At 35.4% G+C, this 25,776-nt stretch overlaps 1 protein-coding gene across 1 annotated transcript in view; it reads right to left on the minus strand.

Annotated features, from left to right (window-relative positions):
* Positions 1 to 930: 930 nt before the first annotated feature.
* Positions 931 to 25,776, minus strand: part of LOC136031250 (ras-related protein Rab-8A-like) — a 44,436-nt gene continuing 19,590 nt past the window's right edge. Inside the window, exons 3-5 of the mRNA XM_065710664.1 lie at positions 14,796 to 15,000; positions 3,532 to 3,672; positions 931 to 2,024 (exon numbers count right to left, since the gene is read on the minus strand). Coding sequence (XP_065566736.1) covers positions 1,926 to 2,024; positions 3,532 to 3,672; positions 14,796 to 15,000 — 445 coding nt within the window. The 3' untranslated portion in view covers positions 931 to 1,925. The remainder of the gene's footprint in view (positions 2,025 to 3,531; positions 3,673 to 14,795; positions 15,001 to 25,776) is intronic.

The raw sequence follows: 25,776 nt of genomic DNA on the forward strand, positions 1-25,776 counted from the left end.
TACCAGTAGAATTAATCCGCCTAAACATTCCTTGAAAGTTCCACCTTAATAACATTAGCTTGCGTAGTAGCAATAGTTGCAGAAGTGGTAGCAGTATGTGCATAGCACCCGCTTAATACCAAAAACTGTTCCTTGAAGTATTGCTGATACGTCCTCTTGACAATCTGTGTGGGCACAGAGTGCTTCAGTTTAGTTCAATACGGTTTTGATATTCTCTAAATTTTTCGCCTTAATATCCTTAGCTTTAGTAGCCATAGTAGTAGTACCAGTAGAATTAATAGTAGCAGCCTTAGCTTTAGTAGCAGTAATAATAATAGTAACACCATACAGACGACGTGTTGATATTCAGTTCACCTTCCCATCTCGAAATTCCCTGAAAATTTCACTTTCATACCCTTATGGATAGTTGTAATAATATTCACAGCAGTAGTATTAACATATTGCCTTTTAGTCAGCTGAACACCCCTATCTTCAAGTCCTGGAAGTTCTAATTTACAATTTGCCAGGTAACACTAAAACCCATACTTTATCCCAATACTAGCAATTAAATATGCGATATTAGTTGAAAGGATTAGGGGTAAGAAACCATACGTACACACTTATCAAAGCCAAATAAAATATCACAGGCTTGATATTGCAAAAATGCAGAATCACATGCTTGTGACATAGCTATCAAAATTATTGGGATCATTCTATGAAGGAAACCTGTTTCAAAGCATCATACTGTCTCTCAATTTTGAAGACCCATGTATATCCAAACTAAATTATCCAGCGCATTCAAATTTCATCTTTCCATGTGAAATTCAAGAGTTTTTCCACCGTCAGCATTTTACTATCAAACAAAGAGCTAATAGATAATCCTTTGAGTAATACCCAAGCCACACGATAGTCACAACCTGTCTGCATAAAGGCCAAAATTTATGAATAGCATCCTTTCTCATGACTTTAATATCATACTTGTACTACAGAAGCACAAAACTGAAATGACATGAACTTGGTTTGAGAAGCTTGGGTCAGCATTAGTTTGTTCCCAACTGTCGTCTACTATAACTTTGTTCTTTTATCGTTTTCCAGATTCATCTTACAGATAGGAAAACGGCTATTCAAAATTTGCATCTTTTCTAATTAAAAACAACATGCCTTAAATATTAATATTTTAACATTAAATATTAAATATGCCTTGAATGTTATAAAACAAATTTTAGCCTTGAACGTTGAATATTGTTCAATTCAAAAATTAAGTATAATGCGGCCCGGACATTATTTTTCATCCATTAAATCACAAAACGTCTCAAACAACGGAGCTTCTTAGCAACATACTCTGCATAAAGAACAAGAATCAAACCTCCTCTCTCCTTTCCATGGTAAAATCTTTGGGAATGCACGTTCGAAATGCATAAAACTAAAATTTGGGCAATATCAAGTTCCTTTAATATCTCCTGAAGTAGACCTCCCCCTCCCTCGTTCCCGCGAAATAGATCCGGGCTCTGTGAATTTGTGGTTATTAGTACTGTCCATTTTTTTTTTTTCCCTCCTATGCTTCATTTTTTAGATAATCATATAAGTGAAGAGGCGCACACCAAAAAATGATTAGCGAATCTGTTGAGAACCACTGTTTTATTTATATTACTTTTTAGCTATAGCTAAATTATGAAGAAAAAAAATATTCAAATAACTAACTTTAAAACTGAATTGAAGACAGAATTCACAAAATTAGACTCAAATTGCACAAATAAACAAAACACTGTTCGTATTTTCAATTCTTACAAAAACAATGTAATGAGTCAACAAGTTTGTGCCTGCCATCTGTTTCATCAAACACAAAAAAAAAATCCAACACAAGAACCTTGTCATTCGATGGCATCAACGGTTGGTCAAAACAAAGCACAAAACAATAAATCACAAAATAATTTACAAGTAGTTTATTAAAGGATAGTGCATCTCGACAACCAATTCGTGACTTTGCTTTTGGGTGAATCGCTAGCTCGTAGCTGATGAACATTTCTTGTCAATTGATTATTTTCCTGAAAATATGAGATAGTAACTGATAAGCAAAAGTAATGGAAAAGTCCTAACTTTTAAGTGGAATCTCGTGGCATATAAGTTGTGCCACAAGCATATTCTCTGGTCTATGTGATATGATCCATCAACTCACGATCTAGTCAACTCAATGAACTCAATTTAGAACTGCAGTGGCAATGTTGAATACCAGGGCAGTCTATTGTCTCTCAACTTACTATAACACAATTGTTGTTTTTTTTTGTATTTTCTTTCTTTTTCTTTTTTAAACGCCAATCTTGGTTGCTAGTGCAAACGTGAACAATGAGGAAACATTGTTTAAAGAATCCAAATGCTGACATAATTTGAGCTAATCATAATTTAGGTGATTGCATTTTTTCTTTCTGAAAGACTTTCCTTTATTTTAGGAGTTACAGTACATATTAAAGATAGAAAACCAAGGAAACCCATTGAATTTAGTTATTGCTGTACACGCTCAATACTTGGTATATATTCTTTTTACACAGTATTTTTCATTTGAATTACAGACAGGAAACTAGTTTATTGTTCCTCCTTTAAAATTTTGACGTTTTTATCATCATTTCTCAGCAATTCGAGTATGATAAGAAAAAAGTCGCATTGATAATTACAAATAAACAAACTACTGACCTGAAAAAAGAAGTAATTAGCAACTGTAGCAACTTTGAAAAAAAAGTTTCACTAAAAGCAAAATAAGACAATTGTTACACAATTATTAGCGATAAAGGTCATAGTTTTGAATAAATACTGGAAATCAATATTTTCAAACTATTCAAACTGAGACAAATGCAAGCAAAATTTAGGAACCCGTTTCATTACTTAAGCAACTAGTTCCATCTCCTTTACAAGAAATTATAATCACTGGTATCCAATTTTGAATTTCACGAAGGGTGGCTGGGGCTCATCATTTTCAGCTTGACTAAATCCTATTGTAATCACAGCAAAGGTTTATTGATCCTACAGAGGATTGCCTTGTTTGGCATGTTTTTAATACGTCTTTTTGAATGGGAAGGGCTTCAACGGGCTATGAGTAGTCTCTTGGAGTTCCTGAGCGCAATCCTGCGCGTTGGTATCACTTGCAAAAAGATCAAACAGGAAGATAAATTAACAATTTCATCAGTATTATGATAAAAATTCATTATTGAAGGTAACGCTAATACGTAGATCAATCAGTCAAGCGGAAGGATCTACACGCACCACTGCATCAGTCCCAAATTCATTCCAGCGGTTAACCACATTAGACGGTCGCTTATTATCCGATACAGATAATCAGAATTCCATAGCACCACGGGTACTAATAGCCACTTAATTAATGTAATTTTTGAGGAAAAAGAGGATAACAACAACAAAAAATAAGCCCCTCAAATGATAAACTCACAATACAAAGGAAGGGTCATCATGAAAAAATGAAATACTCAAAATTTGCTGAAACCTCCAATTTGGCTCATAAATAATATATAATGAAAAGAAGAGAATACAAAGATGAATTAATACCATTTTCTTTTCAGTTTTCAACTTGATATCCCTGGCCAAGGTGATGAAAGCATTTTCCACGTTAATAGATGCTTTGGCAGATGTTTCCATGAATCGAATTCCATATTCTAACGCTAGTTGCTCCCCTCTTTCCTTTGATACCTATAACAAAAATGAATTAAAAGAAGTAAAGAAAAAATCAGAAGTAATACTAAGAATTCTATTCTAGAATCCATATTCTAACGCTAGTTGCTCCCTTCTTTCCTTTGATACCTGTAATAAAACTGAAGTAAAAGAAGTAAAGAAAAAAATCAGAAGGCGAACTAAGAAAAATGTGCTTATGATCAAAAGCAGGCAAAACATTCTCCTTTATCACTACTTAAACTTTTTTTTCACTTGCTTTTTAATTTCAGGGTTCCTAAGGGGATATCACATACATTTTGCACTGTGAAATTTTGTGTTTTTCGTAGGGCCATTGAGAAGTCAGCTTTACCAAGTCCATAGACCGAACAGTGAGGAAAATCCATAAAGCCTATCCGTTCCCATTTTTATTCAGAAAGTGTCGACTCTCGCTTATATGCTTGAGTATGAATATAAGTTGTTTTTTTACCGAACAGTTCTTAAGTTGATCCAAATACCGATAAGATCATACTCATTCTTAACAAGAAAAATGACTCCAAGACTACGAATTCCATTTTCTAAAAAAAAAAAAAAGTTTAGGTATATCTAAAGGAAGATCATAATTCATTGATTGATCCTCAGTTAAAACAGTTTACTTGAGAAAGTAAATGAGTGCAGATAACCGATTATATTAGTTATAGTGAGAACCCCAGGAAAATTTTGTACCTTATTTGCATAATTTACGTCACATTCTACCCTTGCATCGCTGACTAACCCTACATTGACGAAGACGATGCAGAGGCAATCTAACTGCCTATTAAATAAAAAAAACAAGTTTTTTCAACTGAAAGTAAGGAGTGATATCAAAACTTAAAACGCACAGAAATTACTTCGTATATGAAAGAGGCTGCTTCCTCATCAACGCCCCGCTCTTTACGCTAAAGTTTGACTCTTTCTCTCAATTCTTCTTTCTAAAACAGTAAAAAACTTTAGCGTAAAGAGCGGGGCGTTGATGAGGAAGCAGCCTCTTTCATATACGAAGTAATTTCTGTGCGTTTTAAGTTTTGATATCACTCCTTACTTTCAGTTGAAAAAACTTGTTTTTTTTATTTAATTTCTGAACGTTTTTGAATCAATGCATGTTTTGATTCTGGCTCTCCGCAGAGGAATAATCAAAACGAAATTTGCATATTTTTTTTTTTGGCTCAATGGCTTTCTCATAATTTTGATCGAATGATTTTGAGAAAAAAAGAGCGGGGGACGAAGCCTAGTTGCCCCCCGATTTTTTGGTTAATTAAAAAGGCAACTAGAACTTTTAATTTTTTACGAATCTTTTTATTGGTAAAAGATTTACGTAACTTATAAATTAGCTTACGTAAAGAACTTTTGTATTCTCATGTTTTTATTACATATATGAGGGGATTCGCCCCATCGTCAGTACCTCGCTCTTTACACTAAAGCTTAAATTGTATCCCAATTCATTAAGAATGACCCCCTGAATCACAAAAGCCGTAGAATAAGTAGTTGAAATTACCGAAAATACTTTAGCGTAAAGAGCGAGGTATTAGAAGGAGGTGAGCCCCTCATATGGATAATAATTTCTGTTTGTTTTAAGTTTTATTGCTGTTCCTTACTTCCAGCTGAAAAAGCTTTTTCACTTTTATTTTTTAATTGTTTTTTTTTAAATAATGCTAGTAGATCCTGCTCTCCCTTCATGGATATTTTCTTCTCCCATTACAAATTCTCAAAGGAAAGTTCCCCCAGCATATCCCCCTCTTCTCAACCCCTCCCCCAAACCAAAAAAATCCTCCTGAAAACGCCTGTGTACTTCCTAATAACCATTACTATATGTAAGTACAGGTCAAAGTTTGTAACTTGTTGCCCCTCCCACGGGGACTGTGGGGGAGTAAGTCGTCCCCAAAGACATAGTTATAAGGTTTTTCGACTACGCTGAATAAAAGGGCTATCTCAGAATTTTGATCCGTTGACTTTGGGAAAATAATTAGCGTGGGAGGGGGCCTAGGTGCCCTCCAATTTTTTTGGTCACTTAAAAAGGGCACTAGAACTTTTCATTTCCGTTAGAATGAGCCCTCTTGCAACATTCTAGGACAACTGGGTCGATACGATCACCCCTGGGAAAAAAAAACAAAAAAAAAACAAAAAAACAAATAAACACGCATCCGTGATCTGCCTTCTGGCAAAAAATGCAAAATTCCACATTTTTGTAGATAGGAGCTCGAAACTTCTACAATAGGGTTCTCTGACACGCTGAATCTGATGGTGTGATTTTCGTTAAGATTCTATGACTTTTAGGGGGCGTTTCCCCCTATTTTCTAAAATAACGCAAATTTTCTCAGGCTCGTAACTTTTGATGGGTAAGACTAAACTTGATGAAACTTATATATTTAAAACCAGCATCAAAATGCGATTCTTTTGATGTAGCTATTGGTATCAAAATTCCATTTTTTAGAGTTTTGGTTACTATTGAGCCGGGTCGCTCCTTACTACAGTTCGTTACCACGAACTGTTTGATAGGCAATTAGCTCACGCATCCGAAGCGAACCCCTGTTTTGCTTCAAGTCCATTATTATGAGTTTTACGATGAAAAGTATTGGGCGATAATTTGATTAAACAGTATATAAATGTTTTCATTTTCTTTTTTGTTGTAATGATTTCGATTTTTTTTTGCTCAAAATAATCTCTTTTTTTTGCTCAAAATAATTAACTCTTCGCTTCGCCAAAGTTTAATGACAAAAATTATAATCTAAGAGTATTTTGCACATTTTTTTCAAAACATTGAATAATATAAAAACAGCTTCGATGGCATAATGCTTACCACAAAAAATCTAGATTTAAAATTACACGGGCTCAGCCTCCAGATAAAGAAAATGAATTACCGGCTATTCAAAATCAGCGGTATTTCTATGTTTTCCCCTGAGAATTGTCTGTGTCTTTGCAGGTTTTTTTCAACTGAAAGTAAGAATCAACATTAAAACTTACCTGAACGAAAATTATTACCATATGGGGAGAATACCCCCTCCACAATACCTCAGTGTTCACGCTTACGTTATTTAGAATGTTCAAAAAGTTGCCTTGTTCTAATTTAAACGATCCTTGTGTTTCAAATTTTTGTTCGTAGAGGCTTGGGATACAAAGACATACTTCAGCGTAAAGAACGAAGTATTTAAGAGGGGGCATCCCCCAGATCCCACCACTGAAAATGTCCCAGAAAAAATTCGCCTTCTGGAAAATGTCTGTTTACTTCCTAATAACAAAAGATACGTGTAAGCAATAGGCTTTTCTTTTTTGAATAAGATGAAAAAACATGTTTTATAACTGAAAGTAAGGAACGACACTAAAACTTAAAAAGAACAGAAATTGTTCCGTATATGAAAGGTGCTGTTCTCTCCTCAACGCCTCACTCTTTACATTAAAGTTTGACTCTTTGTCACAACTCTATTTTTTAAAACAATAAAAGCTTTAGCGTAAAGAGTGAGGCGTTGAGGAGGTGATAATCCTTTTTCATAAACGAAATAATTCCTGTTCGTTTTAAGTTTCAATGTTGGTCCTTAATTTTAGTTTTAAAAAACCTGTTTTTCTTTATTTAATTCCTGAACGTTTTTTAACCAATGCAGGTTCGAATTTGGCTCACCTTAAATGAAAAAAAAAATCGCAGATTAAATTTAGAAGATTTATTCCTTATATTAAGGGTTGCCCCCTCCCAATTACCTTACTCTTTACGCTAAAGCTGTTAGCACTTTTAGAAAAAACTTCCAATTCTAAATAAAAAGTCCCCGTGTTTCAGTAAACGCTCTCAAAAAATTGGAACAAACAGTCAAACTTTAGTGTAAAGAGCAGGGTATAACGGAGGAGGACACCCTTATATGTAAAGGGGGCAATCATTTCCCTCACGGAATCTTCTTCGATGAAATTTCATCCAACGTAAACTAAACTTTCCCCTCGTCAAATTCCCACCAGAAAGTTCCATCCTCACTGAGAATACCCCCTCCCTGTAAAATTGCTTGCAGACGATTCAGCTTGAAAAATTACTCCTTAGCATTGAAAAAACTCCTTAGCATTCTTTCATTTGAATAAGGCTTTAACCTCTGATCGGTTTCTGGATCACTCCAGAAATGCCCCCTTCCGTAGAAACTATTTCGCAGAAATCAAAACACGCGGAAAAAGCCCCCAGATAAGTCCGCCAGAACATCTCCACATGAAAAATTGGCAGAAACCGTAATACTTCCGGGCCGCAATTTCTTGCGGATTATCTCGGGTGATTTTTTTTTCTTGGCACACTTTCATTTGAAAGACTAATTTCTGATTGTTTTTAAATTCATGCTGGTAATCCCCCCTACCTCTCGGTGGAAAAGGCAGCAAAAGCATATTTGTCAGCAAAGGTTTTTTTGATGGGAGAGGAGGGGTAGAAAAAAAACTTTAGAAATACATTCAAAATGTGAAATTGGTATCTACTCCCTTACGATTTCTGGAATATTTCTGGTCTACGCTATTGTTATGAAAGTAAAGAATAACAATAAACCCCAAAATGAGCAGAATTTATCCCGTACAGGAGGAGGACTGTCTCTTCCTCATCCAAACTTTCATCTCAAGGTCGCAAAAAATTCGAGTGTACAAAGTGGATCAGAAATTAAGAGTTCTAGTCCCTTATTTTAAAATCCACAGGGATTGGAGACCAAACAGCCACGTCGGGGTGGTATTTTCTGCGGTGGGGTTGCACGGTGAGAGTCAATTTTCTAGGGGGTATTTTCTGCACGGAAGGGGGTATATTTTCTAGCGGATTAACGCCAGCCACCAAAAAAGGAAAAGCAAATATAAAAAAAAGTCAGCTAATAAAAAACAGGTAAAACCGATAAAAACAGAAAAGTCTAACAATAAGAAAAAAAGGGATTGCAACTAATCAAGTGAAGAAGAGAAGGGGAAAATCAGAATTTCTCGTCAATAAAACTAAAATTAATTAAAATCTAACTTGAATTAGACTGAACTCTTTTTACCTGGATGGGGTTGAAGTCGTTTAAATGCATTTGTTTTGCTTTTTTGCGGGAGGGGGGTGATTTGCTTTTGGCTTCCCTTAAAAAAATATATATTGTTTCTAGTTTTCCTATCTCTTCTTGCACTATTCTTGTTCCATCTTCTGGTTTTGCATTGCTTTCATTTTTATATTTTTGTTGTACTAATATAAATGAATAAATAAATCTTAAAACGAGTACAGCTAAAATTGAATATGCAAATCAAACTTAAAACGAACAAAAAATGTCCTACGATTGTAGAATAAATGAAAACCAAAACGAACGGAATTAAATAAACAATCAACGCAAACAAACATACAACATGTACTAATATAAATGAATAAATAAATCCTAAAACAAATAAAGCTTTAATTAAATATGCGAATCAAGATTGAAAAGAACAAAAATCACAACAAACAAAAGAATGGATACTGCCTCCTTCCTTAACTGTAGAAGTTTAAAACCTACTGCGTCATTAGCGCTTTACCGAAAATGAATTATGTTACAAATATTTCTTATGTAGTTATTACAATATTGAAAATAAAAATGAAATTACAGTAAAATTAAATTTGGAAATGAAGGGCTTTTCAGCAGCTGGTATCATTGTATATCAAATATTTAGTTTAATCTTATTTCTTCCCAAAACCGTTTATGACAAATTTAGTTTCACTATAAACAGGAATTTAGCAAATGCCTCCTTCCATAACTGTAAAAATCTATAGCCTACTGCGTCATTGGCGCTTCACAGAAGGCGATTTATATTACAAATATTCTCTTTTCCAGTTATTACAGCATTGAAATGAAAATTGAATTTACACTATTCAAATTTAATTATTCCATTTTACTCATTATAAAAAAGAATTTTCCCTTTTCAATTTTATTAATTTAAAAGAATTAAACCTTTAGCCTCCTTATAGTATGTTAAACGCTAAATACATATTAAATGCGTTCAATACCTTGTGGGAATTAAATGTTTCTCCTCCTTGTACTATAAAAATATTACATTCAGATGCCTACTGGTACAGAAATTTTAACCCTCTACGCCACTGCAGGTGTGGGCGGTTCTAACAGATAACAAGCTGAACATGATCCATGAAATTAGGTTATCATTTAAATAAGATCAAAGTCAGATCTGTATTAACTCCATGTCACCCATATACCAAATGTTTTGGCGTCCTATTTGAATTTTTTTTCTATAAAATTGAAAGATATTTGAAATTATGATTGAAGTTTAAATGATTTAAGCAATTTATTCAATATTGAATAATCGCTTATGAAAAATTATTTCTAAGTGACAAAAGTGTCAAATTATCAAGAACTTTCAAGACTTCCGAAAAATCTTTCTATTGTGATTCTCTTAGGCAAAAGACTAGATTGACTATTGTAAATTAAATTTAAAAAAAACATGTTTTTTATCTAAAAGTAAAGAGCAACATTAAAGCTTAAAACTAACAGAAATTATTCCGTATATGAAAGGAGTTGTCCCCTCCTCAACACCCCATTCTTTACGCTAAAGTTTTACTCTTTCTCACAACTCCAATTTTTAAAACAATAAAAAGCTTTAGCGCAAAGAGTGAGGTTTTGAGGGGGGGACAACCCCTTTCACATATGCAACAGTTTTTGTTTTTTTTAATGTCGCTCCTTGCTTTCAGTTTAAAAAAAACTTGGTTTTTTTATTTAATTTCTGAACGTTTTTGAATTAATGCATGTTTTGATTTTGGCTCACCACCCATGAATAATTATTACGAAATTTGCATATTAATTTTTTGGGGGGCTAAATGGCTTTCTCATAGTTTTGATCGGACGACTTTTATAAAAAAAAAAAGGGCGGGGAGGAGGCCTAGTTGCCCTCCAATTTTTGGTTGCTTAAAAAGGCAACTAGAACTTTTATTTTTTTTACGAACGTTTTTATTAGTAATAAATACACGTAACTTACGAATTAACTTACGTAACGAACTTCTATATTTGTATATTTTTATTACGTATATGAGGGGTTCGCCCCAGCGTCAATACCTCGCTCTTAACACTAAAGCTTGAATTTTGTACCAATTGTTTAAGAATGACCCCTGAATCACAAAGGCCGTAGAATAAATAGTTGAAATTACTAAAAATACTTTAGCGTAAAGAGCGAGGTATTGAGGAGGAGACAAACCCCCTTATATACGTAATAATTTCTGTTCGTTTAAAGTTTTAATGCTACCCCTTACTTCCAGTTGAAAAAACTTGTTTTTATTTATTTTCTAATTTTTTTTTAATAATATTAGAAAGTCCTGCACCCCCTTCATGGAAAATTATCTTTTCTAATGATAAATTCCTCAATGGAAAGATCCTTCCACGTATCCACCCCCCCCCCCACAACGCGAAAAAGTCCCCCTGAAAACGCCTGTACACTCCCCAATAACCATTACTATATTAAAACAATGGTCAAAGTTTGTAACTTGCAGACCCTTCCCCGGGGACTGAGAGTAATAAATCGTCCCCAAAGACATAGTTATTAGGTTTTTCGGCTGTGCTGAACAAAACGGCTATCTCAAAATTTCGATCCGGTGACTCTGTGAAAAAAAATGAACGTGTGAGGGGGGCCTAGGTGCCCTCCATTTTTTGGTCTCTTAAAAAGGGCACTAGAACTGTTTCCGTTGGAATGAGCCCTCTCGCGACATTCTAGGACGACTAGGTCAACACGATCACCCCTGGAAAAAAACAACAAATAAACGCGCATCCGTGATCTGTCTTCTGGCAAAAAAAAATATATATAATTCCACATTTTAGTATATAGGAGCTTGAAACTTCTACAGTTGGGTTCTCTGATGCGCTAAATCTGATGATTTTACTTCACTAAGATTTTATGACTTTTAGGGGGTGTTTACCCCTATTTTTTAAAATAAGGCAAATATTCTCAGGCTCATAGCTTTTGGAGGGTAAGACTAAACTTGATGAAACTTTGATATTTAAAATCAGTATAAAAATATGATTCTTTTGATGTACTACTGGTATCAAAATACCGTTTTTTTTAAGTTTCGGTAGCTATTGAGCTGGGTCGCTCCTTACTATGGTTCGTTATCACGTTACACTGTTTGATACGACACTGATCATATTTACACATAGGTCTGATCCTTGGGAGAGGATTATTAATTTACTATATCCTTAAGCCACCAGTTTTCGATTTTCAAGTTAGTCCTTTGGATCAATCTCAAGGTGGATTGCCCCCTTCTATATGAAGGTTTTTTCAGAAACCATTAAGAGCCTAAAATGAAATTAACCTAGTCCTTGGAACCCCAGAATAGAAATTCAACAGAATCAATCTTAAATTTAAAACGCACGACCTATATATAAGTTACCCAGGATCACCGACAGGACTTCCAAGTCCACATAGATACGATGGCATCAGGTTCCCTGAGTAGATTTTTTAACAAAGCTTTGAGTGTAGATCTTTATTTTCACAAACAGCTGATCGATGACAAAAAGGAAAAAAATAAAACTAAAAATATACAACAGAAGCAAAATATCACCGGATGATAGTGAAAAAAATAGTTAATTTAAAAATAATTAAGTGTAAAGCCAGCAGAAGAGGAGGGGCCTGAAGAGAAGTTATATGAGTGATAGATAACATGAAAATAAGAGGAGTGTAAAGAAAGTAGAGAAAGCCTTAAAATATGAACTAAGGAGGTGTGAAATTGAGGCCATGGATAAAATTGCCGAGGATTTAGAATATGCAGTTAGACAGCATAATAGTAAAATATTGGACTGATATGTTGATAAATTGAGAGGGAGTAGTCAATCTGGACTTGTCGCAATTAAAGATAGGAACATGGCCACTATTAGTGATAAAGAAAGAGTTAAGAGTGGTGGACGAAACATTTTGAGAATGTACTAAACCAATATAGAGTTAGAAGAAAGGATAAAGAGGAAAGTGAAAAAGATTTTTTTAAAGAAGAATTAGTGAAAGGGTACTTGTTAATAAAATGAAACACGCTCAAGAGTTACGTTACGCAAGATCAGTTGAAGAACAAGTTTGTCAAATGGTTACGGGTGACAGAATGTATTGGACTTATATAATTTGGGCTATGTATTCGCACATTAGGGGAGATGGGAGTAAAGTGCAGCAGGTTAGCATGCAAATGTGTTAGCTACAATTATTCTGCATATTATGAAGTAAGAATTTTTTTCTAACTTCACGTTGTTCAGATACTTTACCCTCACCCCCACTAATGTGCAAATATACAGTCCATACTATATAAGTCCAATGCATTCTCTCACCCGTAATCATTAGACAAATCGGTTTTCTAACAGCTCTTACGTAGGGTAATTCTTGAGTGTGTTTCGGTTAATTAATACGTACCAGTGAAAGTACTAAAAGGGTAAAAAAAATAAAAGGGCCCCAGGTGCTGATAGTGTGGTAAATGAGTTTCTTAAATACGGTGGCTATAAGGTTATAAATAAGTGATTGAGACTGTAAATATGGTTTTCGAAAAAAGCAAAGTACCTAGTGATTTTAGGACCATCCTAATTGAACCTCTGTTTAAGAAAGGTGATAAGAGTGAGTGTGGTAATTATAAAGGCATTAGCCTGGTTTCTGTAGGTAACAAATTACTTAGTATGATGACACTTTTTAGACTTCGATTTGTTGTAGACTAAATTTTAAGAGAAGAACACTGCGGTTTTAGGAAGGGTGGAGGATGTATGGACTAAATTTTCAAGCTTAGGCTAATAATTGAGAATTCACTGAGTCATCAAACACCTTTTGTCCTGAGTTTTATTGATTATGATTAATTATCATTGTAGGGTATACCATACAAATGCATTAAAGTGATTAGTGATACATACGAGAATAACACTGTTGCGGTTAAGGTGGTAAATGAGATGAGGTGGTAAATGAGGTAAATGAGATTAAAGGGTTTCATATTAAATCAGGAGTTAAGCAAGGCTGTGTTGTGTCCCCATTTATATGGATCATGTTGATGGACTTTGTCTCAAAGTGTACAGAAAAGCGATGCACATGAGAACATGCAATCAAATGGAAAAGAAAAACTTTCCTGGATTTAGATTATGCTGGTGATTCAAGCATTTTAGATGAAAGTGTGAGCAAAATGAATGAGCTTTTAGACGTTTTGCGAGTTCAGGGTGCTAGGATACGTTTGAAAGTTAATGGTAAGAAGGCTAAGTTACAAAGGGTAGGAACTAGGGAAGATGAAAAGGTGACGTTGAGCAAAGAAAAGATCGATCAAGTAGATACCTTCACTTATCTTGATAGTATTATTAATAAAGACGGTGGGTGTCTTGAAAATGCTAAAAGTAGAATAGCTAAGGCTCAGGGTGTTTTTTTCACAGTTGAAAAAAAGTTTGGAAGAATAAGAAGATATGTATACGAACCAGGATGAGAATATTGGAAGCTATAGTGGTGAAAATAGTCAAACATGGATCTGAAGCTTGGGTACTTTGAAAAATGGAGAAATATTTGCTAGACGTTTTAAAGAGAAATTTCCTACGGATTGTTCTGGGTACCCGGCTGACTGACAATATTTATAACAGTAGGCTGTACGTAAGATGTTGTTAGACATATTGCCAAAGATTGTCCTTTTCTGCCAACAGTCTAGGGCTAAACGAAAAGCAGGTCGTCTGCGGTAGGGGTGGGAGGAAGTCGTAAAGAAAGATTTAAGAGAAATGGGGGATTCCTGGGAGGGAGTAAAAAAAGGAGGCTTTGAATAGTATCAAAGGCGGCATGGTGCTCTGGTGAGTTGTTAGTATTTGTTGGTATTCTTTTTCAAAACCAATGTTTTCAATTTGACGATAATATACAGAGAAAGGGCAATTGCCCTGGGACCAATAATGATTATCAGTAGCCCGATGTATATATTTAGCTTTTTTTCTCCTTCCACCTACTTTGGCCTTGGGTTTTGACTATATTCGAAACTATCCTCAGATGAAAAAAAAAAATGTTGGACTTTGCGGTTCAGCACCAGAACGATATTTGACAATAAAGCGATTTCTACCTAAAATGTGTAACACTTTAAAGCTAGAGTTAATAGGCTTTATAGTCGCTCATTTATATTACCTACCTGTGAACTACAATTGTACACTTAAAAATTTAAACACGCTATTCAGATTATTAGAAGACTGAAAAACTAAGCAACATCGTACCTGTCGACGGTCATTCATATCACATTTATTTCCTAAAATCATTTTTTCTACGTCTGAAGAAGCATGTTCCTCAATGTTACGGACCCAATTTTTTATGTTTTCAAAGCTTCTCTCATTGGTAATATCGTAGACTAGCATGATACCCATTGCACCTCTATAATAGGCCGTTGTTATTGTTCGAAATCTCTCCTGTCCTGCTGTGTCCCTGGAAGAAGAAATGAATGTTTGAAATAACAAATTTATAACAGTGTATTTTCTAAGTTGAAACACATATTATAATTAATTTTTTGATACGGGTTCCTTAGATGCCCGAATAATTAAATCAGTAAAGCAAATAAAAGACAAGGACACATTGTTGGTTTTGACTATACACAACTATTTAGGACTTAATAGAAGCAATCTCTGACTAAGTCTCAGGTATTACTCCTTATATTTCAAGTTTTGTTAGATAATTCATCAAGTTCAGGGGTTAATACACTAATAATAACATCTATCAAAAGAGAAATATAGATTTTTGGCGTACATCATCCAATGATCCTGCCTAAAGATAATCTTCGGTGACTAAAAGCTGTGTCCTTGATGGTTCAACATGGGGTATGCAACATTTTAGAATTTACAAGGCCTAACATGATCTAAAAACTTTGACTTTAAATATGCTCCAAAGTAAGCATGGGCACTTTTCTGTTTTCTATTCCGTTTTCAAAAGTACCTGTTTCTGTTCTGATCATGCAAAGAGCAGAAACAGTTGACTTATTTTGTATTTACCTGTTCTATTTCTGTTTTTATCATACCAATTTCAATCTGTTTCTGTTTTTTGTTCTGTCTCTTATTTTATTTAAGTGATACGAAAATCAGATATTTGAGAATTTCGAACTTAACAAAATGGATTTCTAATCCATAATTTGAAATTGTGAAGAAGCGTGGTTACGCATCATGTGATTTTTAGAATTGGAACATAAGTAAAATGATGGAACTCAGTCGGTCGAACATATCAAATAGTGCTTCTAGATTCTTTTCTGCTATTTCTTAGGGACTAGGAGTCAGGTGATAGTAGGTATTTGCGTAAAGGTTAGTAGTAGCGCATCCAGGAAGGGTGTGCTCCCTCTCCAATACTTTTTCTGGCGCCCTCGTTCCTTTTTTCTTTTTCTACTCGTTTTTTAGAATAAATTTATCAATTAAGTCAATTATTGGCACCTATGTCACATTGGGTTCCCTCAATATTTTGCTCACTGGCACCCTTGTCACATTAGGCCTCCCCAGAGATTTTGCTCTAGAACGACCCCTGAGTGTTAGGACGGTACAAGTGCACTTTAATTCCAATGAAACAACGCATTTCTTACTGTACATTATTCTGTGAATTGAGCAGGAAAGTTACAAAGATGTACTGTCCAGAAGAAGCAGGATACAAACAAATGACTTATTGCTGTATATTCTGGATCTATTTGTCTCCTACATTACATAGAAAGTAAGCTACTCCTTTAGCGGAGAGAACTTTAATTCAGCTGTTTTTATGGAATTTATGTTGCTAAATAAAATTGACTTGCTATGATTACCATACTTACCCATACATGACAAATACTGAAATTTAATTGAAAATTTTCTTAAAGGCTTAGTCAGAGAGGAGTGCAAATGTATTGAAGTCCTGTCCAGTAGAAATATATGATTTTGCTAACAAATCTTTATTGCATCAACATAACAAGATAGCCAAATATACTTTTTCTCATGTTACTAAAACCATCTATAAATAAAATCAATAGAAACCCTTTCAAGGAAAAGTCTAGAGTTAAAAGAGTGGTCTAACTAGCTGATTTTCTGGAAGGGCCGAAGTCTTATAATAATAATAATAATAATAATTTATTTATCACAAACTTCACAAAACAGAGGTTAAGTGGAGTAAAATACAAAAGAAAAACAGCAAAAGTAATACAAAAGAAACAAATTTAATCACATACAGAAAAAAAAACGGATAAGGCGATGAAAACATCCTAGCCTATAAAATGCTTCAATAGCTAGCTTCGCAGATAATTTTTCGAAAGCACCAGTAATATCTGTCGCACAATACTTTTTAACCAGTTTTGTATTCCGGTAAGAACGAGGTAGGTATAAAAGAAATTTGCAGTACCGGTAATAATGTATGCGAATACGTTTTAGATCACCAGTCAACAGAAGTGGCCTAATACCAGTACAGAAGAGCACAAAATGATCTCAAAAATTTGAGTAAAGCCGAGTTAGCGCTCTTCTCCTATAGTGTCCACGATTTGCTACAATCTTAGAGTAACCGAGCCTCAGCTTATCACTAATATCTTTGACAGCACGAGACCGGAGGGCATTCATAGAATCGCAAACTGTTATACCAAGCCAACGAAACGATTTAACACGAGGAATACTAAAACCATCGCAGTATAATGATTCTGAACAATTATTACCGTTGAAAACAAGAAACTCGCACTTGTCAATATTTAGGTACAGGCCGATATCACGGAAAGCAGAAGTAACTGACTTCACTGAACGGGCAAGACCAGACTCAGTTTGACTAATTAGAAGAAGGTCATCCGCATAAGCCAGATATGAGATATCAGATGGTCCTAGTAGGCACGTAGTCGATATTTTTGATAATACATTTTCAATACAAGCATTAAAAATATACGGCGACAGAACTCCCCCTTGTCTTACACCGCAACGAACAGGGATATGACCAAAATAAGAATTATCTAATGACTTAAGGCGAAGGTAAGAATGCGAGTACCAAAAACGAAGCACGTGAATTACCGACGGATTTACTCCTCTCTGGCATAATGCTGTCCATGCTTGAGTATGACAAATACTGTCAAATGCTTTAGACAAGTCTAGGCTTGCGAAATGAAGTACACGACGAGTGCGATGGGCATCTTTTAATAAAGAAGTCAAAGCACGGTGAACATGCTGACAGCCTAGCCCAGATCTAACACCAAATTGATTTTCATCATTTAGAGCAAGCTTAGTGATATAAGGTAGTAGGAGGTGTTCACAAAGCTTGCTAAGAATATAAGCTACCGTTATGGGCCTATAAGAACTACAAGAAACCGGATCTTTTCCTTTTTTTAGAAGTGACGTAACGCTACCGCATAAGAACGAGTCGGGCACACACGAACTACTCAAACACATTTGAAAAAAACAGTTGGAGATGAGATACCAGTTCAAACGAATTCGGGACAAGATTCAAAACAAACCCTTAATACCTTTAACAATAGCCCACTTTTCAACTGGAATCACATGTCTCTGACATAAACGTGACGGCAAATTTTTTTTCAAGCAAACATGAGAAACGCTTATGCACTGCATAATTAACATTCGAAAATATTTTTGAATAATGTTCAGTCCAAGATGGACGAGATATAATATCACTAGAACTAGCATCCGGAAACTTGGCAGAATTTATCACTTTTTGCCACTCACTATTACTTTTAGGAAAAGTTTCACCGGAGTAACGAACGGCATGAAGATGGCGTTTATATTCGAGTTTCGTCTTTTGTTTTAGATCAAACACCGTACCCCGAGAAGGTCGACCACAGGCAGAATAGATTCTTAACCAGAATTTGGCCTTATTCTTGACTTTTTTCAGCAAAGGATCACACTTCCAAATTGGTTTTTCGGTATTCCACCTGACACGGATCAGCGGGATGGCCACATCTTCAGCTTGCTTTATACATAAGATAATGTCACGATAATAGCGATTCAAATCAGCACGAGCATTGTCAATAATAGGGTACGCATTTGTGCAAAGAAGATGGAAAGGGACACGTACGGTGGACAGTAGAGCTCCAAGTGTAGCAAGGTAAAGAGGCACTAGACCAATCACGTTTTTCAAACCACTTATGCGACATTGAGGGTTGGTTCGAGTATATGTCAGAAGTAACCATAATATCAAAATACAGAGGTAAATGATCATAATCACTCTCATCTTCATCAACATGTACTCCTGAAGTTTGGAATGAATGATGGCAGATACAGTGGTCTAAATTTGAGACAGAGCCACTACAGTGGATATACATAAAACTGAGGTCTTTCGTTAGGACCTTAAATACTGAGGGTAGACACTGAAAAAGCTCTTCCTTTCGTGTCGAGGAAACGGTGATGTCACAGTTTAAGTCGCCTATAAGCACCCACTTGTATCCCAGACGCTCAATACCAGATATGAGAGTCTTTAATTTATTGCAGGCATTCGCATAGCTGGAGAAGGAAGAAACAGATCTTCTATCATGGGGCAAATAGGCGTTGATTATGATCACGTCTGCAAGCCGGATTGCAAGATAATGTTCAGAGGGTTGGTAGCAGCTAGGAGACAAATACCTATGCAGAGATCGCTTAATTATACAGGCAAGACCGCCAGAAGGCCTGCCTCGGATACGTAGGGCATTCGTGATGAAAACAGCATGTTGAGAACTTCGCCTTAGAAAGTTTACTAAATGCTGACACATTTTCTCATTCAGTAAGATACCAATCTTCCGGTGAACACAGTATTGTTTTTTTTTTTTTTTTGCCATACAGCATAAGAAATTAAAAACATTAAAACTAAGCGGTGAATTATTTCTTGTATCTGTCTCTTAAATACACATTATAGACAAGCAAATTCCTGTAAAAATTAATATTGTGGTTCAAACGGTCTAATTTTTTAGGAAACTGTAGTTGGGATTATCATTTTACTTTTATTTGCCAACAGATTTCCTTGGCTTACTGCACCAACAATACTGCTCAGGAGGTATTTGGATCCTTTTCTCATAGTTGCGCCAGTGAGGTGAAAGATGTCAGATATTTGGGTGGAGGTGCAATTTTCAAAATGACAGACTACTGAAAGACGTTTCTAATTTTGTAAGAAATCCTAAAATCAACCTTTGTGTTAAGAAAAGCATGAATTCATCTTCTGATAACACCTCGGATGTTCCAAATAGAACTTATAATCTATCTCTCTGGGTATCCTACGGGGAAAAAAGCACAGAAAGTATCAGGTGCAACTTCAAAGTCTCTCTAAAGGATAAGGAAGCCTCGACCACAACATTTATATACCATCTTAAAATGAAGCATATAATTGATGTGCACAAAAATAAAGTATATGCGGCAGGTGCTTTAAATAACAAACCCAAACCAACTCAAAAAATATATATCAAGTCAGGCAAGTCAGGCTGCATATATCAAGCAAATGACGCCGAGGACAACGAATTAATGAAATCTAGAATAAGAAGAGCAAACATACGACCATTCCTTATTTCTAATCAATCAAAACAAAATGCTCTGCGATAGCTCTGCTACAAAACCCTGCTTAATGACAAATTGGAAAATTCGTGTTTGGTAAGCCAGATATGTAACCGCTTATTTAAAATACAATTGGGGACTTGCAAGCACCATCCTGGGGAACCATCCATCATCACATAAATATTGCTCCCAGAAAAAAAAGTTAAATAGAAGGCAGGTGAAAATGATTCAGACCGCCTTTCTGTTCCTTTTTCTGAAAACTTCGGATGTGAAGATACTTTTGATGAAGAATCTGATTAAACTGATACAGTGGCTACGGGAGAGGGTGGCGAAAAAAATAGGAAAGAGCAGTGAGGAGCTGGGAGTCTGTCAGAAAACGAGGTTGCAGCACAGGCTATCCGATGACATGTTACACTTGCTTAAACATTTATAAAACTGCGAAAATTATAATAGAAAACTAAGTTTCCACTGTCCAGCGTGGTAACTTTAAAGGATGTTACAAAGAGAATGGCCTTTATTCTCATGTTCCTCTTGACATAAAACTGCGGTAGAACAACACATTGGAAATGATTGAGTCTACAAAAAACTTATGTAGCGTGGAAACAGTTCTTTAGATTCGACAAATGCAACAATTCTATTAGGAATCTCTGGCTTACGTCTAATAGATGGACTGTACTATAATTTACAATCACCATACTTTCTACCAATTACAATACCACTGTAATGAAAGTGCCTCTTCATATCCAACTAGCAGTCGAGCACAAATAGTCCTAGAAGGCCTCGAGCTCTTTTGTAACACTAGAACCGGCATTAGTCCCATTGTTGCACCCCTCAAAGAATTCATAATCGTGGAGTTAAAAAAGGACTTTATGACAAGCCTTCATTTTGAAATTAATCTTTTCCAAAAGGCAGCTTATCTGGATCCTTCAACATTTTACAGAGTTTCACTAGGGGATTGTTCAGTGGTCCCTCAATCTTTGATACCATTACTGTAGGATACATTAAGTAAAAGTGCCGAGACTACAAGAAACCCACTCCAAATCGCCTTTGCACTGCTGAAGTCCTTGAGGATATGGTAGAGTCTGATGAGGAAAGCTGATTCCAATCGTTTCTGGATACAAGAGGTTTCAAAATCGTAAGACGCTCCTGCAGTGTTAGCAACTCTGCCGTAAATGCCTTCAAATCCTTTGAGAAGAAACTGCTAGTCTATCTTGTAGTGTTGTTGAGCTTTCTAGTAAGCTTTTTCATCTTCATTAATCTAAATAAATACAGCAGTGCAAGTTTATATAAATCCTGGGAGTGGGGAGGGGGACAAAAAGTACATATTTCTCATGTTACACCTTTGAAATATTGGCAGATCCAGATTTTCGGGGGGGGGGGGGCTCGACTAAAAATTAAATAGGTATTCTTGGATTGCGGAATTATAGTTACTTACAGTTGATTTAGTAGCAATTTCTATGATAGAGCAAGTGCATGTGTTGGAGAAAGTATTTTCTGTCGCAAAGCAACGGAAATTTCTAAAATAAGTTGTCAAAAAGTACAATTGTCCTTATATTTGCATCCCTTTGAAAACTTATTTAAGAAAAGAGAATACTTAAAGAAAGTATTATGTAGCAAAGATTTTAAGATTCATTTAATTTTTTAAGATTCAGTTTAATCTTAAATTTGAATCTTAAACTTAATTTAATTTTTTAAGATTCTTTAATTAAAAATTAAAGAGTTTAAGAGTTTAAGATAAGAAGAAAATAACCATAAAGAAAAAAAAATGATCGCGATGTTTGTGTGCACAGACAATTTTTCTCCCTTTTGTTAGAAAAACTGCTCTTTTTTTCGCAAAAAACTGCGCTTTTTTGTCAAAAGTGTTACCGCAAAAGAAAAAAACTACCCGTGGCAAGTGGCAATCCTGACGAAAAGTTAATGAGAGACTAAAAGTTAATGTTTTAATATTGGATTCATTTTATGGACCCAAACCAAGAGATCTTTCAGAGCTGCTAGAAACCGCTCTAAAGCCTCTTAATGTACTACTACTAGTGTGTCGAGCGAACATGGGTTTTCGATAGCAGATTATTTTGTGCGAAAGCAGTATGGCTGGACAATTTCCAAACAAGGGGAAAGCCCAATTTTTAATGATAAGCTTTAAGGCTTCAATAACTGATGTAATAATTAGCTTTACCAATATAAGTCAAAAGTTATCATTTGGAACATTTTTTTTTTTAATGTTTAGCAGTTCGAAAAACAGCAGTTTAAACACCTGTTTTTTAACAAAATAGCAGTTTTCTGTTTTTACCAAAAAACAGAACAGAAACAGGTCTTCTTCTTTTTTCTTGACCTGTTGTTTCTGCTCTGTTTCATTCAAGCCCTGTTTATTTTTTTCCGTTTCTTTTGCCCAAGTCCCCATACTTACACCAAAGCCATCTTAAGGTAAAAATGCAAATAAGCAATCTTTCAATAACGTTTCAAACCATGAAATAAAAAAAAAAAAAAAAAAACTTTCAGAAATTAGGTAGAGCCGAAATTGAACTCCTGGAGGGTGTCTTCAAGCCCAAAAGAATCTCATTCGCAAAATTCCTAAAACGCTAGACAAAACTGGTGATTTTTTTTTTAACAAACACCATTTCTTCCACCAGTTTCTCCCAGTCTTTACTCCTGTTATTTTTCTGGAGAAGATACTATAATTTAGAAGTTTTAAATACTTGGGTTGTTACGCACAGCATAGCTTTCATTTCATAAAGATAACTAAACTCTTGAAAAAAAACTTCTTCTTTTCTTAAAGAAAAATCCTAAAGAAAACTAGGTTTGTATTGTCAGGCAACATAAGGTGCTGCAAAACTTTTAATCAGCTTCACCAAAAGACGTGTTACAGGAGCAAAACTGTCATTTACTTCTTCGCCATAGATTACATGATAGTTTTCAACCCGTCAAAACTCTAAGAACAGTTAGAAGATATACAAAACGACAATTAGAATGTGTCAAAAATGAAATGAAGAGAAAAGAGACACAAGGTTAGAAGACGGAGCGATTCAAAAATAAAAATGGAGAGCAAAGACAAGCATAGTTAGAAGACATGTGAGCGAGTTAATGAAAATCATCCTGGACAGCAGGAATCAATACGTATCGAAATTGAAAACTAGACCTACGTTGCCCGAGCAACGTGAAGTGTAGCGGCAACCTTTGTCCGGCTTCGCCGAATAAAGTGTTGCGAGAGCAACACTTTGGTTTTGTTTCTTTGCTATCGGTTAAACGCTGAAGTTGTCAGCCTATCGAAGCTTTTAAAACGTTATGTTCAAAGAAGAACGCGATCAGTAATCACATGATCAAAGGCTATTCCTCAGCGTTGAAAAACAACAATAACAAAAGAATGGACTAAATTGACTTTGCAGTCAGTTGAACTTTATCCTTTTCAATTGTAGACATCGTGACGGATCAAGACTTGTAACAATATCTTATATAATCTAGTTGGTATTATAAAGCTATCCGTAACTTTTCAGGATCAAAATACCATAGATGACACTATTAATTATTATGAAACTGCCTCGTTGTTTTACGTTATCATTTGTACCCGTTGCGTAAACACTTAATTCTAGGTTAAAGTGAGTATGGGTAGGCTACACCAACTAGCAAAAGTTACAAACCCCTCTTCACTAAAGATGATTGTAGCCTAACATACGATTATTACTTACAAGTCCCCTACATGTCTTAACAGTGGAACCAACTCGGTCTTAGCATCAAATACACAGGAAACAAACAATAGGTACACCAAATAGCGAAATTTGCAAACCCCTCACTGCCGAAGATGATTATGAGCTAACAGCCGACCTTTCCTTACAAGTCCCCTACATGTCTCACAATTGGTATCAGCTTATTTTTGGTTTCAGTGTGTACCCTAAAACTGAAGTTGTCAACCCTTTGAAACTTTCAAACTAGTATATCTCATGAAGAAATTTTTGTACCAAAAAATGAATGACATATACTTTGATCAGCTCATCAAGAGCTATCGATTGCTGTCAAAAAAAAATTCTATCTGTTTTAGTTCAAAAGTTGATTTTTTTGCAGTAGGCCAACTTTCTAACGTCAACACTTAGAAAGGGGCAAAGGATAAGCTCCAATTTCTGTAGCAATGACAGAACTTTTAAGGTTTAAGAGGTACATCTGATAACATTCCGCTACCTCAATCCCAAGTCCAAAAAAACAAATGATAAACCCAGCCAAAATCACGGAAGCACTTTCGGACCCGTGGGAAAATGCCGCTTTTTTGCTTCTGTAAATTTTTCTATTTATTACTCAAAGAAGATAATTGGCTGTGGGGCCGGGTAACTGCCGCATATATTTAACACTTACAGATTTTAGTCCATCTTCAATTTGAAAGTGGTGCCTGCCTGCTAGAACAGAGCTTTCCACTCGAAAGCAGAAACATGGTTTGATGAAACGAAAGCTTGGTTGAACAACTAGGCTCTGGCTCGTGGACAAGCAAAAACCATCCTTTTTGGCCCCACGCAAGAGTTCTGCGGAGCTTTCCAAAATGTAATGCCATATTCATCAATTACGGGACAAAACCAAAGTGTTGCTCTCGCAACACAATGATAGCAATTATGTTTGGGTATGGGATTTCGACAAGGATAAGGTGCCTACCATACCTTTGTTAAAAAAATAAAGGTTCGGCGAATGTATTTCCTAATGACGAAATACAAGCCGAGGTAAAACGAACCAAACAAATTGAAGATGATAGCGATGGTATTTAGGTTATGGATTTTGACATGGATAAGGTCGTCAAAACCTACCATACGTTTGAAAATCAAAAACCTGGACTAAATAAATCGTTAGAAGAAAAAGAAATTTTCGCCCCACGACATGCACAATTAAGGCGGTGATTAAGTGAACTGATGGAACTCGAAAATCCCATGTTAAATTGAAAATTTATATTTAAAAAGTACTCAAGTATTGATTGGCGAATTGCTTAGAAATCTTAGAAAATGTCTAGGTCTTTTTCACAAGTGTACTCTATGAAGGATATTGCTTTTGGAACAAAATCGGTACTATCATGAGCAGAAGACAATAACCTGTAAGATGATTGGAACCATTTTTCAATGTATTTTCCTGTTTTCTAACAGTCCCCTAGAATATTTTCAGCTACCTGAAATTCGGTTGCCAGAAAGAATCTTTTCAGATCACCGATAATATCCCCCAGAGACCAAAATGACAAGCTGGTATAATCAGCTGCTTGTTAATAGAGGTTGAAATTTTCATAAATTATTTCAATGCAATGAAGTAACCTAGAAATGAGAAATAGTCAGGAGCCTTCAGTAAAGTTGTGCACACAAAGCCGAAATCATTGGGGAAAATTAAATCAAAGCGAGGTATGCATCTTAAAAGTGTTACCACACATAGACAGCGCCTTTGTAAAAAGTATTTAGAGCTTGGTAGATGCAAATATCCAGAATACCTAATAATGCGGTACGCCGAAGAACTAGACAAGTCAAGAGATTTAGGTCAAGCGACAAACCTTGAGATGGAGCACAACCCCCTAGCTTCTTCCCCGTTGCCCTACCGGATCGTGACTGGTGGTAGAAACTTGGATTGCGACGATTGAAGGATTGCCGACGGATTTTTGATCCTGCATTTTTCATGCGCGATCTGGAGATTAAAGTTTGGAAGCACAGGTGAGCTTTATTTTATACTCTATTTATTAAGCCGAATTCTTATGCGTTTTCATTTAAAATGTTTTTAAAAATCCAAGAAAGATTTTTCTTCTGGG

This window comes from Artemia franciscana, chromosome 9 (genome assembly GCF_032884065.1).
Source record: "Artemia franciscana chromosome 9, ASM3288406v1, whole genome shotgun sequence".
Taxonomy (NCBI): Eukaryota; Metazoa; Arthropoda; class Branchiopoda; order Anostraca; family Artemiidae; genus Artemia; species Artemia franciscana.